A 17,193-nucleotide genomic window follows, 5' to 3' on the forward strand; every position below is an offset into this window, starting at 1 on the left:
GGGGCCAACATCCTGCTTACGGCCAGCGGAGACGTGAAACTCGGTCAGTTCCTCTTCTCGGCTTGCTTTCTTGTGGCAAGCCTTTCCTACTTCCAGCTGTCACTCCCAAAATCTTCCTCTATATCTTCATCTGCGAGTTCCCCTTCTCTAGACCATCCATGCCTTGACTGGGGGTGTCCCAGGTTGCTGCACTTAGAGGGGACCCCCAGACTGAGGACTGCAGGGGCGGCTTTGGTCTACCTCTTCACATCCCTCTGGCTTTGCTCCAGATCGATTTACCTTATTTTTCTCTGTATAAGACGCCCCCATGTATAAGATGCCCCCTACTTTTGGGGACCCCAAATTTAGAAAATGGGCATATGCGCTTTCCGTGTATAAGACGCCCCCAGATTTTTTAACTTATTTCAAAGTAAAAAAACCCCTTCGTCTTATACATGGAAAAGTATGGTATTTATTTAAAACAGGGACTCTGGCTGTATCTCGCCATCTTTTCTAGGGGTGTGGCGGTGGCTCAGGAGCAGAGCTGGGGTGTGGCATGCCAGCTTCAACCCCCCAGTTTGGCATTTCTTAATATTGTATTTTATTCGTTTGGTTTCTGTGAGATACCTGGAGAACGTTGTCTGCTGTGCAGCCTTACAAATGTAGGCCATAAATCAATAAATGAAAATATTATGGGTGGATTGAGGGCTGCGGGCCTAGGGACATTTGAAGGGTTTTATTGTGGGGGGGGGGTGTAGGGCCTGGCCCACAACCCTACTCCTGTGGAGTCTGGATTGCTCTGGCCCACCACCTGAGCAAGGAATGTTTGCCCTTCTCCTTTATCAAACCACCTCCTTCCTTCCCACAGCGGATTTTGGGGTCTCTGCAGAGCTGACGGCGTCTGTGGCGAAGCGGAACTCCTTCATTGGGACCCCCTATTGGTAATGTGGGTGGGGGGCAGCGCTCTGTTTCTTCCTCTGCACCCTCTCTGTCTGGAGGGTGAGCTGTGGGGGCCATGAAGCCCCCAATTTGGCCACAAACGTACCCAGTGGCCTTGAACACTCGCTGCCTCAGTCCTTCGGCATGCAGCATGGGATGGTGGTTCTGAACATCCTTGCTGGGTTGGTGTTTGTGAAGCACCTTCATAGCCTTGGCTGGTGGAGGGGAGGTGTTGCCTAGTGGGCAGAGCTCTCCTCACAGGTCGGCAGTTGCAGGGAGGACCAGGCAGCAGCAGACGATGGGGAAGATGGGCCCTTCTCTCCGTGGAGAGCCACAGCTTCAGGTCCATGCAGGCCACCCTTTCCCAGGTGGCTGTTTGGCTCAGCTGTGCCCCTTCTCGTCCTCCCAGGATGGCACCAGAGGTGGCTGCGGTGGAGAAGAAAGGAGGCTACAACCACCTGTGTGACATCTGGGCCCTCGGCATCACGGCCATTGAGCTGGCGGAGCTGCAGCCGCCCCTCTTCGACCTGCACCCCATGAGGTGAGCTCAAAAGTTAAGCCTCAGTTGAATGTGTTTAAATGGGGAGTTGCCTGTAGTTACTGAAATCTTTCTGTATGGCTGTATCATAAAATATCAGGGCAGCCAACAACAATAAGAGCCTTTCGACAGTGGAATGGACTCCCTTGGAAAGTGGTGGACTCAACTTCCTCGGAGGTTTTTAAACAGAGGTTGGATGGCCACCTGTCAGGGATTCCTTAGCTGTTATCCCTGCATTGCCACAGGGCTAGACTAAATGACTCTTGGAGGACCCTCCCAAATGTACAGTATTGTGTTTCTGTGAATATGTATATAGTCGTACCTTGGAAGTTGAACGGAATCTGTTCCGGAAGTCCATTCGACTTCCAAAATGTTCAGAAACCAAGGCACGGCTTCCGATTGGCTAGTACCTTGGGTTAAGAACTTTGCTTCAGGATGAGAACAGAAATCGTGCTCTGGCGGCACGGCAGCAGCAGGAGGCCCCATTAGCTAAAGTGGTGCTTCAGGTTAAGAACAGTTTCAGGTTAAGAACGGACCTCCGGAATGAATTAAGTACTTAACCTGAGGTACCACTGTACTCACTTCCAGGTTTTCGGCGTTCGGGAGCCAAAACGTTTGACTTGCAAGGCGTTAAACTTCCGAGGTACAACTGTACAATGAAACAGAAATCACCTTTAGAAATGGCACAAAAGGATATTTAAAACGGCTGGCCCATGAGCTGCAGAGGTCTATCTACACGAAAAGGTATTCAGGAGACTCCTGGAAGTCAAAAGCGAGAGGGTGCCCGCTGCATCTCTCTGCTTGAGCATTCCATAATGCAGCACTAAAAGCCCTTCTCCCAGTGAGGACCGGCTGAGGCTCAGGCTAGCAGTGTACCTCTGGATGATCTCAGTGATGGAGCTGGAATGCAGGGGTTCAGGTGGTCCTTACGGTATCCTGGGCCCAAGTTGCTCAGGGCTTTGTTACATCCAAAGAAGAGCCTTGAGCCTCACCTGGCTGCAACAGGAGCAGCCAGTGCAGGGGTTTTAGTAGAGGTGTCCCATGCTACCAAGCCATCTGCCCCCATCAGCAGTTTAGCTTTTGGCCAAAGGGCAGCCCCAGGTAGAGTGGCTTGCAGTAGTCCAGCCTCAAGGTTCCCAGGGCATGAACTCCAGTAGCCAAGTTATCCTAACCCTGATCCAACTGTCTGCCTGCCTCCCTGGCATACAGCCTGGTGCCAGAGGAACAGATGGCACATTGGTGTTGAAGAGAATCTGGCAGCGCCATCTGTTCGCGAGGGCCCTTTTCCTCGGCCGCTGCTCGTATGCTGCCTTTAACACTGTCAAGGAGAAGCAGAATCTGCTGATCAAGCCACTGTGGATGCTGTTTTCAGGAAAGCATGTGTGCAAGCAAATCCCTTGAAGTATTCCTTTCTTTAAAAAACAAAAAGCGTGGGTGCAAAAACGATTACCTTTGCGGGGAACGCTGCAAGAATTGTGGTGTTGGAAAGGAGCCACGAGGGGGGTCATCTGGTCCAGCCCCCTGCAATGCTGGAATCTCAACCAGATTATGCATAACAGATGGCCACCCAACTTCTGCTTAGAAACCTCTAAGGAAGGAGAGTCCACCACATTTAGTAGGAGTCCGTTCCACTGTCGATTAGCTCTTACTGTCAGAAAGTTCTTCCTGATGTTGAGTCGGAATCTCCTTTCTTGTAACTTCAATCAATTTGCGTCCTAGAACCCGTAGCAGGAGGAAAACAAGCTTGCTCCATGTGAAGATGGCAATCATATCTCCTCTGAGTCTCCTTTAAACATACCCACTTCCCTCGGCTATTCCCCAGTCTTAAGGCTTGGTTTATCATCTTGGTCGCCATCCTCTGCACATGTTCCAGCTTGTCAATATTTTTATTTATAGAGATGATGCGGGTGGAAATAGAATAAAAATAGCAAAGGAAATAATTAGGTACCTGGCTGACTGCCTTCGGCTGCAGAGGGGGTTGCAGCCAGTGACCTGAGTCCTTTTCCTGGCCGTCCAAGAGGGTGGTGGCTCTACATAGCTTTGAGGCCCCCCACCCACCTGAAGCAGCTTTAGGCAAGTGTGGGGAGGGAAAGGGGAGCTGCCCCCACTGTCTCCTGTGAGGTCCCAGCCTCGGTCACAACCACCCAGCTCCAGGTTTCTGGGAGAAGCGTGAACGGTGTCGCTTGCTCTGAGATGGCTAACCACACCTCTGCTAAGAAACAGCCTGCATGTGGATCTTGTGAGGGCAGGCGCACAAAGCGCGCGCGTACACAGACACGCGGGCTTCTGGTGGGCGGGAGGATTAAGCAACAGGAAATGCCACACGGAGGCCTCTCCAGTAAGACTGGCTTTGCCTGCTCTCACAGCGGTGTGTGTTTTGCGTGACGTGCCGGCTGTCTGTTGACATTGGTGCCTCATTAATAACAATCTCAGGCCTGACCTACTCAGCAGAGTTTGCGTGCAGGAGAGAAGCATGTTCTGAACCTGTATATAGTAGCCCTTTTCTTTTTCAAAGGCAACTGTGTGTGTTGGGGGGGGTAACTGGACCCACAACGGTGCAGAAAACCAGGCCCAAATTTCTTGAGTGACCCTCCTAGCGGTTAGCGCAGGGGTCAGCAAACTTTTTCAGCAAGGGGCCGGTCCACTGTCCCTCAGACCTTGTGGTGGGGTGGGCCGGACTATATTTTGGAGGGGAAAAAAATGAACGAATTCCTATGCCCCACAAAGAACCCAGAGATGCATTTCAAATAAAAGCACACATTCTACTCATGTAAAAACACGCTGATTCCCAGACTGTCCGCGGGCCGGATTTAGAAGGAGATTGGGCTGGATCCGGCCCCTGGGCCTTAGTTTGCTTACCCATGGGTTAGCATGTTTGAACATCAGACATAATCAGCAAATTTTGGAGGAGGTTGTGAGGTGGGGACAAATTTGGGACAAAAGAAGCAGGTATTGTGCCTTTTTTAAAACACGCAGGAGGAACGAAGCAGGAAAGATGATCCTTGTTCTGTCTTTCCCTCCAGGGCCTTGATGCTGATGTCGAAAAGCAGCTTCCAGCCTCCCAAGCTAAAAGACAAGGCCTGCTGGTGAGTGACTGGGCTGTGTTCCCTCTGCTGGGTTTCGGTTGTGTGTAAAGAAGGCTGGATCTGACCACCTTATGCTAGTGAAATGCAGTGTCACAATGGACAGGTCGGTGGACTGGGTTCAGATTCCTGCTTGGCTACAAATCTGTATCCTCGAACCATTTGTTTTCTCTCTTAGCCTCCCTTCTCAGGGTTATTGAGAAGCTACAGTGGGTGGAGGACTAGAAGAAGCTGCTTTTCACAGAGTCAAACTATTTCTCCATCCACCCAAGTCATATCCGCTCTGACTGGCAGCTTGACTTCTCTGGTTGGCTGCCGGTTGTCCTCAGCAGTGGCGGAGGAAGGGGGGTGCGGCAGGTGCGGTCCACCCCGGGTGTCACCACTGAGGGGGATGACAAAATGCCGGGCAGCAGTCACCGCAGGGCCTGCAGCACGTTTGAGCTGTGTGTCTCTCCTGGGAGAGACGCAGTGGCTTGGATGTGCGCAGGCGCTGCCCTGCCCAAATGGTCCTTCCACTGCCTCCCCCCCAGCTGTAGGGCAGCTGAGTGGGAGGAGGCAGGCAGACTCCGGAGGCCCCATGGTGCTCGCCACCCCTATGGATGGCGTGCCCCACCTCTGGGTGCGCCGCCCTAGGCGCCTGAGCAGCTTCCTCCACCACTGGTCCTCACTCGGGGGTAGAAGGGGGGCGGCTGCACCTGAATGTCAGATGCTGGAACTCTTAAGGGTGGAGAGTTCTGTGGCTGTTGTGCTTTATCCAGCTGGAGGGCTTCTTTGATCATCTGGCTACTGTGAGAACGGGATGCCAGACCAGGTGGTTTGATCAGCTCTTCCGATGTTCTGAAGGGGAACTGGCAAATCCTTGGAGTATAAATCCTTGGAGTATCCATAGTGATGGTTTCAGGCTGCGATGGGGTTTGCTGCTGAATACCAGCTGCTGGGGCATTGCTGGGATAGGGTTGCTGTTGTGCTCACGCCCTGCCTTCCGGTTACTCAGTTAGGCACTCGACTTTTAGCTTGTCTTACCTTCCTTTTCTCCCTTCCAGGTCGGCAGATTTCCACCATTTCCTCAAACTCTCCTTAACCAAGAACCCCAAAAAGCGTCCCGTGGCAGAAAAACTCCTGCAGGTGACTCAGGACAGAAGTCGGGGTGGGTGGGCTTGGAGAGGGTGGAGAACGACAACTCCATCCTCAGAGATAGGTACTTCCTTCCAGAGAATTACAGTAGTGTCATTTTAAAAAATGCCCCAAATTGTGCTTTTTTAAAGCGAAATCTCCAAACAAAATTATTATTATTACCTGTTTTTTTTTTTAAGGAAAATTGCCAAAAATCAACACTTCTGATATGGGCAGCCATGCACGTGACTTTATCCAGGCGTTTTATCCTGAATCCCGGCTATGTCCCGGAAATTCCGGGCATGTGGCAGCCCTACTGTTGCACTCGGGTCCTGTTTGCGGCCTCCCACTGTGGCATGTGCTTGGCCACTGTGGGAACAGAATGCTGGACTAGCTGCTCCCCCTCCTGGTGGCCTGATCCAGCTGCTGCAGGGCTCTTCTGTTGTCCTTACGGCAGACACTTTAGTTGCTGTGAGAGCCACCGTTTTAATTTAATTTCCCACAGTGCTCTGGTATTGTCCTGCTCTCGAGCATTGTGGGAATTAAAATCTGGATGCAGCTGCCCAGGAGAGGTGCCAGGAGTGGGCTGCAGCAGCTGCCCAAGCTGCCGCCTGCTAGCCCTGTGCCTGGCGGGCATTTGGGGGAACCTTGAATCTTCCTCTCCGCTCACCTTGTCTTCCTCTCCACCAGCTTCCTTTCGTTAGCCAGCCATTGGCTCGCGTCTTAGTCATTGAGCTACTGGATAAAGCCACGAATCCGGATTTGGCAGCGGCTGCCCTGGTGGATGATGGAGACTTAGAGGTATGGTCCCCAAAGGCAGTGGCAGAAGAGAGTGGGGAATCTGCTATAGACCCAAGACGTTGACTGAGCAGATTTGTTCTCTCCCGAGAGCCAAAGAGTAGAAGCTGCCAAGAAGCTTATTTTGGCTAAATAGGAAGAGAAACCTCCTAAGAGTGAGAGCTCTTCCACGGTGGAGTCACAGGCTGCCTTTTGGGGGTGGGGGCTCCCCTTTGCTAGGAGGTTGCTCAGCAAAGGCCCATCAGGAGTGTTGTTGCAGTTGTAACAGTCTGCACTGCAAATCTTGTCGAAAGGGGACCTCCCAGAGATTTTCGAACTCCGACCTCCAATTTTTTTCATGCAATGCATATAATCAACTTGTGGGACTCACCGCCACAGTATATGCTGCTGAACAATATAACACAACACGATGGCAAAAACAATAGCACTAAACACTATTTATAAACTAATACAAATGATCAGAAATTGCAACCAAAGACTCTAAATCATCTTCACCAGTCGCAGTAGAATAATTCAAAAGTTCGATATATACATACATCTGTCACCAAATCGCCGGAACAGAGTTTCCGGATAACCAGTCTGTTTCGTTCAATGCTTCATCAGCCAGTCTTCATCAATTCTTCATCAACCAGACTTGTAAGAATTAATATGAGAAGGATGCAGTTCAGTTTCTTAACAAGCTGAAATTACAATATACATGCGATGAAACCTGCGCCTGTATAAAATTAGAAAAGAAGGGTCCCAGAATTCCAGACAATTTATCGAAGTCACAACGTGACTGACTCAAAGAGCTCTCTAATGAAGCTAACATTGTTATTAAACCAGCAGATAAAGGAGGTTGCAAGAGTTACCACCCCATGGGCAGAGTGCGGGCAATTGGGGGCTACCATGAGGTCAGAGCTGTTATCTTTTATGTTCTGGTCCTAAACACCTCTGTTGAGAATGAGAGACATGGGAATCTTCCTCCTACCGCATCACACCAAACTGGCCCGTCTAGCTCAGTGTTGCCAGCCCTGCCTGGCAGTGGCCCTCTCTGGGGTCTTTACCCAGCCCTTCCTGGAGGTGGCAGCAGGGATTGAACCAGGGACCTCCTGCATGTGAAGCACATGCTCTCCCATGCATTGGCTGAGGCTGATGGGAATTGTAGTCCAAAGCATACGGAAGGCACCCGATGGGTGAAAGCTGCCCTGGAGGCTCTTTGTTCCGACTGAGCTCTTAGGCATGCTTGGCTTTCTTTCTTTAAACCACTCAGGCTTACGAAGTTTTCCCTGACAAAATCCGTTCCCATCGGCCACACGGGCCAGTTGAAGGGACCCTTGCAGAGATCCAGTGTAAGTTCCTCCTGTCCCCTGGCTTTCCCTGTCCACCCCTTTGGACCCTGATTTCTCTCTCCGGTGGGGCTTTAAATCAGCCTGATTTCTCTCCAGACTCTCCCGGGGCATGGGAAGCCCCCTAGTGAAAGTGGAAAGCTGTTTGGGGCGGGGGATGTTGGTGAAAGTCCCTTCTGGAGATGGTGGGTGAAAGGTGCCCCAGGAGCATAGGATGGCATGGAGTTGAGCAAAGGGGGACGGAGAGGTGGCAATCAGGTTGGCGTGGTGCAAACTCCATGGCAGGGTCAGTCTGGTGTTCCTGATGGTGTGTTTGCACTGTGCCACCCTCTCCCTCCCAGTAAGCATCAGCAGCCTGCCTTCTAGGAGGTCTGGAAAACACCTCTGTCCCCCTCCCCACGTCTTGAGCTCCTATGGGGTATCTTGCAGCCCCCCTTTGCCCTCCAGTGGCCTTTGAAGGCAGGGTATAGGGAGTGTTTTCTTGGGTGAATGGCATGAAGCCATTTGGGCCTTGGTGGTGGTGGGGAAGCCCTGCTTCTGAGCAAAATGACTGATGTTTGTTCTTTTATAGTTAATCAGGTCAAATTTGGGCCCCCACTGAGGAAAGAAACAGAGCCTTGGTGCAGTCTGGTAAGAATGTCAGTCAATGTGTGTGTGTGTGTGTGTGTGTATGTTTCGGAGGGGCAAAAGAATGAGTGGATTGCTTGCTTTGGCTTCAGGGCGCGTTTGGGGAGGGAAATTCACAACTGAAATTCTGACGGGGGCGGGGGGGTAAAATTCATCCATCGAATCATACAGCTGGAAGGCACCACACGGGTCACCTAGTCCAACCCCCTCAAATGCAGGAATATGCAGGCTTGAACCCACAACCCTGAGATTATGAGTCTCATTCTCTACCAGCTGAGCTATCCCAGCTGGGTGATTGGCTCACCTCGCCCGATATTGCCTTCTCTTGACCATTTGTGACTTTCCAGGCCCTCAGAAGGTAAGATGCTTCTTGTCAAACGCACGCCCACTTGCCGCCGCCACCGCCATTGCTCGCTCCCTGTTCCTTCTTTCACTGGGTATTTTGGAGGAGTGTGTGCATCAAATTATTCTAGCCTTAAGATTTAACAGTACTTTTTGTGTGTTTTGCAGAAGGAGGAGGAAGAGGAGAACTGGATGGTCTTAGGAGATGGAGAGTAAGGAGCCTGGGAGATGGGAGGTGGGTGGGAGCCCCTGTTTCTCATCCCTCCCCACCTTTGTGAAACAGGATGGCCACTTTTCCCTTCTCGCTGGGAGGAAGAGCTTGAGAGCAGCCGCTTTTTCTTCCCCAGCAGAGATGGGGAAAGCAGGGCCTGTTGAATTCTGCCTGCTTTGCTGCTATTAAGGGGACAACCAGAAAAAGGGCCACCTTCCTACAAGGAAGGGGGTGGAATTTAGGAAGTTAAAAATGAGGTTAACATAGCTGTTGCAGGGGAGGAAGGAGGCAGGACTGCTGCACAGGTGTGAGATTTCCTGATGGTACTTTTGGTGCTGTTTTTTCCTCTTTAGGAGCCTCCTTCAGTCGGTGGAAGAAGCACTAGAGGAGAGGTATGCTGATGCTTGGGAGGTGGAGGAGAACTTTGGGAGCTGCTGCCTTTATATGACTTCAGGCTCTTTGTATGCCTCTGGCCCTCTGTTATTGTCTCAGCTCCAGCAGGCAGAGACAGAATAGGTGGAGCTGCCCTTCCAGCCAGGCCCCATCCTACGGCTCTGGCACTCCAGCTCTAGATAGGCAAACTCAGTCCCCTCTCTACTGTGAAGTTTTTAACTTCCCCTGCCCTGACTGCCAATGCATTTAGGCAGTGGCGTAGCGTGGGGGGTGCAGGGGGGGCCGGCCGCACCGGGCGCAACATCTGGGGGGGGGGTGCGCTCGCACTCGCAGCTCTCTGCCCCTAACTGGCTTATTCACTCTCTCTCACTGCTGTGCTGGCTGTGCGAATCAGATCCGAGCCACCGGGTCACCGCCCACTGTGGGGGGGGGGGTGCCAGGCGTGCGGGTTAGGGGGCGCAAATTACTTGCCTTGCCCCGGGTGCTTACAACCCATGCTACGCCACTGCATTTAGGCTGGCAACTGAAGAACGAGTCTCCCTGCACATGCTCAGGCACTCTGTTCTTTGCTTATTGTGGAGCTTTGGCAATTAGGTTCTGGAGCCAAGTCCTGGTCTGTGTGGGCTCAAACCGAGCCCCAAATATTCCCCTTTCAATGCAATACCCCCCTTTCTGTTCTTATGAGTCCTTTGTCTCCTGCAGGAGCCTCACCATTCGCCCAGCAGGCACCACAGAAAAGGTATTGTTTCTTCATTGCATCTATCCCATTACCCCCCCCTCAACCACCCCCCTCAGTCTCCCCCACTAAGAAGCCCTTTCCCTTGCTTTATTCAGGTCCATGAGGAACAGCGGCCCAGCAGCACTGGGGAGGGGGACATGAGCACGATCAAGAGGGGGCCCCTGTGGGATTTTCTCAACCTGGAGCTGGCCTATAAGGCTCCCTGGGAGCTCGAGGAGGGCCTCGACTTCCCAGCCCCCGAGTGTCAGAGGAGCCAGAGCCTGCCAGGTGAGGAAGAAGTGGAGCCACGTGGGTTGCGGAGAACGCAAACTCCAAATGGGTTTGGAGTCTTCCCCCTTCTAGGAGAGGGGATTTGTGTTCTGAAAGCGGAAATCCACAGAAAAGAGCTGTGAGAAAGCACGCTGGTGAGCGGGGATGGAGATGGTACAAGCGCTGGCCAATAGGCCCTGTGCACAGAACCGGCTTCTGGTGCAAGCTGGTTTCTTCTGAGCTCAGTTGGTTCTTCACCAAAGGGCTATCTAGTTTATCCCGTTTTCCGATGCCTGGAGCCCAAATTTGCCCAAAGTGGCTCAGGTTTTGCACCGAGGAAAGCCAAAGTCTGTGACACGTATAAATGATGGAAATGGAGCCACTTCTCCTCATTCTACATGATTCATTCTAGGTTTTGCCAGTGCAGGAAAGGGGAAGCTGCACCTCTTCCTCACTGGATATCTTATTCAGCCCCTTGTGATATTTCACCAGGAATCGCCCACATGCTGTCAAGCATATATTAGGCACCTTGAGCAGAAACTTGTTCCCTGCTTTTTCACCTCCTTGAAAGCTGGGATTCTTCCAGGTACTGAATTTTCACACCATCTTGAATTATGCTCCGTTTGAATGAATTCAGCCTTTGCAAGACCAGCTGTGAAACAGGGTTTAATCTGGGGCTCTGAAGCCTCAGGTGACAATAACTTAGGGTGGCAATAAGGATTAAACCCTGCTTCGTCACAGCCTCCTAAGATCAAATAGGCTGCAATCCTATGAATGCTTGATTACTCCTGGTGGAACTTACTTGTGTGTGAACATGCGTAGGATTGCTTTGTTAGGTGCCACAGGTAGATTCCCTCTCCCCCGCCACTTGTTTTTCTGCTATAGTAAATAAAGCCACTAAAGGTAGTTATTAACCAGAGACTTTTAAAAAAATAATAATAATACCAGACTGCTCATTCTGTCATCTGCAGCGAACATGGAAAAACAGGCTACTAGCCTCTGAGCTAGAGATGTGAAGGCCTGGGGTGTGGGGGAATGGGGCCTTCTGCTCCTCTTCTATGGCCAGAATGGGAGCCAAGTGGGGCAGAAGCTTCCTATCACCCTCTGCTTGCCCACTTCTTCCTTGCTCGCCTCCAGAAAGTTCCATGACACCCACGGCAGGATGTTAAACACAGACCTGGATTTCAGCTTCCTATTTTGCTTCTGCATTCCGGCGCATCACACACCCAAATGTTTTGGGTGTGTTTTTTAATTAAAAGCAGCTCCAGAAGCCATAATTCTGAGAGGAGGAGGAGAGGCAGTGAATGTATGTGTTTTTTTTGAGGGGCAATAGTAGTGTTTAACTCTTTCCCTACCACCCTTTTAAAAATGCATTGTTTTCTGCGGCTGCTCCCCTCGCCCTTTTAAAGGTAAAGGTAAAGGTACCCCTGCCCATACGGGCCAGTCTTGACAGACTCTGGGGTTGTGCGCCCATCTCACTTAAGAGGCCAGGGGCCAGCGCTGTCCGGAGACACTTCCGGGTCACGTGGCCAGCGTGACATCGCTGCTCTGGCGAGCCAGAGTCACACACGGAAACACCGTTTACCTTCCCGCTGGTAAGCGGTCCCTATTTATCTACTTGCACCCGGAGGTGCTTTCGAACTGCTAGGTTGGCAGGCGCTGGGACCGAGCAGCGGGAGCGCACCCCGCCGCAGGGATTCCAACCGCCGACCTTTCGATCGGCAAGTCCTAGGCGCTGAGGCTTTAACCCACAGTGCCACCTGCGTCACCTCGCCCTTTTACAGGATTCCTAAAGGATGCTTAGCAGGTTGCTGCTGTTGGGGGTCAAAGCTGGGGGCTTTATTGCATGTATTTTTTTAAATGGATTTGTATCCTAGTTTTTTTTTAAAAAAACAACAACACAAGGCTTCATGGCAGCTAAGAATCAAATCTGATTAACCAATAAATTACATACAGTAAAAAGATAAAACCATGCAATAAAACGGCATAGTAGAAAGAAAGCAAATCTGGCAGCAGGGAGCGGAGTAGATAAAATGAAATGGTTGGCAATTAAAACCAAGCCGGTACAGAAACGGGGTAATGGGAGGGGGCTTGGCAGGGAAAGGGTTAAGCAGCCATCCAGGATGGCATCTGTGCAGTTGGGTGGGCTAGTGGGCTAGTGGAATCCAACAGAAGAGGGGCTCCAATTCTGACCCCTTCTTAAATCTTTTAATTTGTGCCAGTGCTTGTCTTTCCCCCACAGACAATGCAGATCTGAGCGATCCTTCAGATACCTCACGGACAGGCTCCCCCAAGCCTGTGGACTCGCTCCTTTCCACAGAGTGGGCTACCATGAAGAGGAAGGAAGAGGCCACTGTAAGTGGGGGCGGGTGGGGACAGAAGCACCCCAAAATCTCCACGCAAGGAAGCCTGGGATCAGAGCAACTGTTAAAGCCTGTTTCTGGAGGAGGAAACAGTGGTCATAAGGAACACGACCTAACTGCAAGATGGGCTGCTGGGTTCCCCCTCCAAATATTTGTGGGGTGTAGTAAGAGGGAAAGGTGGGGCTTGGGGAGTAGCAGGACATGTCTGGATTGGCTCTTTGACACTCTTGTGAAAAAGCCCCCAATGCTCCTGTTTCTCATGAGGAGTGTTCCACCCCACCTGTTACAGTTACGGGGTTGAAGGTTGCAATCCTATTGAGGGGAAGGGGTCTGGAGTTAACCCAATATGTTGGCATCTTCAAATAACTACACTCTTTCTTTCTTTCTTTCTTTCTTTCTTTCTTTCTTTCTTTCTCTGGTGACTTCCCCCACCTCTTCTTGACCCCTCCTCTCTTGCAGAGGCTGCTGTGTCATGGGTTGCCTCCCACTCCAAAAGTCCACGTAAGTCCTCTTCACTGGGCAGGGGAGGGTGGTACATGTATCAGCAAATTGGGGCCAGGAGAGTGGGGTGGGGCAGGGGGTTCACAGTAAAGGAATTTTGTAGGTCTCAGTACAGGAGCCCTGGAAGTGGGTCTCCAACTCCCCTGTCTGCTCCCCTCTACAGCTTTCTGTATCTTCTCTTTTCCAAGATGGGGGCCTGTTTCTCCAAAGTCTTCAACGGCTGTCCGCTGAAAATCAACTCGGCTACAACATGGATCCACCCAGAAACACGAGGTAGAACCCACATGTTTCCTGTGGAACCTTGGCACCAGTGATTGGCAGATGGTAATTTGACCTCTCCCTCTTCTCCCCCCCCCCATAGATCTCTACCTAGTGGTGGGAGCTGAAGAAGGCATCTACACACTCAATCTCCATGAGCTCCATGAGGACACGATGGAGAAGGTGAGGATCCTGGAGAGGGAGGAGCTGGGGTGGAGGGTTCTCAACACCACGGGAAGCAGGGGCGGATCCTTGTTTCCACACACCCCGTGGGACCACGTTTGGGCCTGCACACCTGTCTTATCACCTGACATTAAAATGATGCCAAATTACCCAGTTAGAAATTGAGAGGTGCCAGCAAAAAAACAACTCTGCTCAGCACCAATGCTCAGTGGAAGGCATTGGTCAAGGGGCTGCTGGCTGAGGCAACATGGATGCAGCGCCTCAGCTGCAGTGGTGCTATCCATGGTCCTGATTTGCAGCTGTCTTGATCTTCCTCCAAAGGGCCAAGAGCTACCTTCCCTCTGCCCTTTCCAGGCATGACCCATGCTTCACAGCTTTGTTTCCAAATGCTCTTATATTTGCTCCAGAGCTTCCCCCACAAAAAAACCTGCTCTTTACCGCTGACTTGGAGCAAACAGCAATCCATGGAAAACCCAAGTTGCTGTTTGTTGTGGTTCAGGTTTAAAGAGCGGGTTTTTGTGAGGAAAGCTCTGGGGTGAAAGAAGGAGAACTCAGACAAGGAGCTTCAGAATGTGGAGTGGCAGGTCTGGGGCAAAGCTAAGCCCTCACTTGACCCTTGCCCTGCCTGCCAGGGGAACTAGGAACTTCTGGCCTCTCCTTGCTTGGGCCTTTAGCATGACCACCACCAGAGGTGGACATCCCCCGTGGATCGCAACAGGAAGGGCAGGTGGGTGGGTGCGTTTGGTGGTGGTCAACTCAGGAGGCCCTTTCATTCATCGCTCTGAGATGCCCACGAGAGTATCTGTCAAGATGCTGAGGTTTCTTATCCCTACAAGCTCTTTTCTTATAATCATTGAAATTTTATATTGTTTTTGCTGGCTCCTTTAAAATATCTCTATATATAAACACTATTCAGTCTTCATTAAGTTCCTTGTATCTAACTTGGACACACTCGTTTCATGCCATGAAAATGCAGAGATGGCCCAACAAGCGACTGATCTCTCTCTCGCCACTTCTCCCTCTCTCTCTTGCTTTGTGCCATTCATCCCGCCCCCCCGCCCCCCGCCTGCTCCCCTCCCCCAGCTCCTTCCACACAGGTGCTCTTGGCTCTACTGTATGAACAATGTGCTACTGACCTTAGCTGGTGAGTGTCCAGAGACAGAGCTAGAACCACCCCCCCTCATTTCCCCTCTTTTTGCCTTGCCCATACGTATCGGGGTCGATTTAAGGGGACTGGGGGTGAGCTCCACACGTTGGGTTTAGAGGGGCAATCGGGTGCATGGCTATAGGATTGAAGAGTCCAGAAGGTCTCTGAATATAAAAAAAGGGCACCTGCTTAAACTTCCATTTTGCTCCGGCAAATGATCCTCCCGATTTTCCCGCTTCTGCCTTTGCAGGGAAGTCCTCCCAGCTCTCTTCCCACAACCTTGTGGGTCTCTTTGAGCAGCGGCGCCAGCTGCAGAAGCGGCAGGTCCCCCTCTCCATCGCCACCAACCGGCTGACAGAGCGGATCATCCCCAGGTGGGGAGAGGCAGGAAGGAAGGGACCCCCCCTGCCCCCTGTCCCCTGCCCCCTGCCCCCTGCCCCACTTCAAAGAGAGGAGAGTAGTAAATTCGCTTCTCCCCCCCCCCCCATATCCGATCCAAGTGTTGGAAGTATGGCTGATTTCTCCAAGCTGCTTTCCAGGAAGCTGCTTGCGACTGGAACTGAAGCTGGGAAGGGTTGGCTGTGGGGTCCCGGGAAAGATGCTGGGCAGGCAGAGGACCCATGGGAGCAAGGAATTGGCGGGGAGGACCCTCTCCTCCTTGGCTCTAGCCTGGTGAAATTCTCCCCCCACCACACACACCCCCAGGCCTAAAGCTGTTCCTTTCTCTTGACAGGAAGTTTGCCCTCTCAGCCAAGATAGCTGACACCAAAGGATGCTTGAAGTGCCGTGTAGGTGAGTTTCCTGGAGAGGGGCAGGCCTGTTGGGAAATGACAGTTGGTGGCTGTGTGAGGGAAAGAGGAGTTTTGGGGATGTGGAGGGTGGAGGAGATGAGGGGGAGAGGGAGAGAGATGAAGTATAACTTACAGTTTTTATTCTATTTATATCCCAGCTTTCCTCCAAGGAGCTCATGAAGTCACATGTATAATAATAATAATAATAATAATAATAATAATAATATAGGTATTTCCCAGCCACTCTGGGCGGCTTCTAACAGAATATTAAAATACAATAGTCTATTAAACATTAAAAAGTTCCCTAAACAGGGCTGCCTTCAGATGTCTTCTAAAAGTCTGGTAGTTGTTCTTCTCTTTGACATCTGGAGGGAGGGCGTTCCACAGGGCGGGTGCCACTACCGGGAAGGCCCTCTGCCTGGTTCCCTGTAACTTGGCTTCTCACAGTGAGGGAACCACCAGAAGGCCCACAGCACTGGATCTCAGTGTGATTTTCTTCCTCCCCTCACAACAACCCCGTGATGTTCGGTGGAGAAGTAGATATTCAAAATTTGACTGATATTTGGGTCACACCAGTATTCCCCACCCCAAAGCCAAAAAGGGAGCAGCTTTTGAACTCTGGTCTTATTTCATGGCCAAAGGGAGGGTGGTGGAAGTGTGTGACAGCTTGTATACATTTAAAAAATGACCTGGCCAATACAAATGAAAACCCACTTGCGCACACATGGTGGAGGCGACGTTGTAGCCCTGTGTTATGCCAGCCTCCCGTAGTGTTGTGCTTTTTTGAGAAATGCAGTTGGGTGGAATTGGACTAAGCCGCGCTGAAAGGGGGAAGTGGGTGATTAATGGCTTCCTCATCCATTGGAAAAAGAAAATGGGGTGACTCTTGTGGGTGTGCGGAATTTGATGAGAAACACGGCATGATGAGAAAATAGTAATCAATGCCTCCCCCAGAAGCCCTTTAGCAGTCAAATTTGCAGCTTTCCCCACCACTCACTTGCATTTCCCTAAAAAACAAGCCCAGTGAAAAGCCCAAGACCATATGTGAGTGAAATTCGGCCAAATTATGCCCTGGAGGAATTGTGGGGCGTTGTGCCTTCCAGATTCAGAGCAGCATTGTTGCAGGCCCAGCAACAGTCACATGCAACCAGCTGCAATTTTGCAGCCTTTTGGAGCCTGCGTGAACATGGAGAGCCCTTCACACAACATGTTAAACCGGAAGGCTTTTTGTTCGCTGAACTTAATAACGCAAGCGGGGCAGTGTTTCAGCGCAAATTAAAATGCAGCTGTTTTATTTTGAAAGATAAACACACTGCTAAAATGGCACTGCCTATGTGCCCAAGTGTAGAGGGCATGACAACAGGCTCAACCCACAACATGGTACAGCAACTTCCTTGCCCACAGCCCAGTCTCTGAGCTGCTCAGCTATACCATGCTCTGCCACATTTCTTCTTGAAAGGACAGAGAATTGCACTCTGAATTAGTTTTTCTCAAGAGACAGGGAGAGGCGCCAAGAGAAGCAAACCCCTTTTCTCCTGTTGGGCAGGAGGCCTTGACCGAAGAGGCAGCAGGAGGCTCTTCTGGGGGCTGGGGGGACTTTGGGGAGGTTGA

The 17,193-nt window shown here is 51.3% G+C and overlaps 1 protein-coding gene across 1 annotated transcript in view; it reads left to right on the forward strand.

The window, feature by feature from the left end:
- The window catches only part of MAP4K2 (mitogen-activated protein kinase kinase kinase kinase 2), a gene marked incomplete at its 5' end in the record, with an annotated part of 36,738 nt that overhangs the window by 11,848 nt on the left and 7,697 nt on the right, over nt 1-17,193 (forward strand). The window contains 19 exons of the mRNA XM_079956563.1: nt 1-43; nt 848-920; nt 1,328-1,459; nt 4,480-4,542; nt 5,583-5,664; nt 6,343-6,453; nt 7,703-7,781; nt 8,350-8,408; nt 8,916-8,959; nt 9,312-9,350; nt 10,054-10,090; nt 10,186-10,357; nt 12,582-12,694; nt 13,162-13,203; nt 13,392-13,476; nt 13,565-13,644; nt 14,728-14,788; nt 15,042-15,165; nt 15,525-15,583. Of these exons, the coding sequence (XP_079812689.1) occupies nt 1-43; nt 848-920; nt 1,328-1,459; nt 4,480-4,542; nt 5,583-5,664; nt 6,343-6,453; nt 7,703-7,781; nt 8,350-8,408; nt 8,916-8,959; nt 9,312-9,350; nt 10,054-10,090; nt 10,186-10,357; nt 12,582-12,694; nt 13,162-13,203; nt 13,392-13,476; nt 13,565-13,644; nt 14,728-14,788; nt 15,042-15,165; nt 15,525-15,583 (1,498 nt within the window). The remainder of the gene's footprint in view (nt 44-847; nt 921-1,327; nt 1,460-4,479; nt 4,543-5,582; nt 5,665-6,342; nt 6,454-7,702; nt 7,782-8,349; nt 8,409-8,915; nt 8,960-9,311; nt 9,351-10,053; nt 10,091-10,185; nt 10,358-12,581; nt 12,695-13,161; nt 13,204-13,391; nt 13,477-13,564; nt 13,645-14,727; nt 14,789-15,041; nt 15,166-15,524; nt 15,584-17,193) is intronic.

Source organism: Podarcis cretensis (assembly GCF_951804945.1).
Source record: "Podarcis cretensis genome assembly, chromosome: 16".
In the NCBI taxonomy this organism is placed as follows: Eukaryota; Metazoa; Chordata; class Lepidosauria; order Squamata; family Lacertidae; genus Podarcis; species Podarcis cretensis.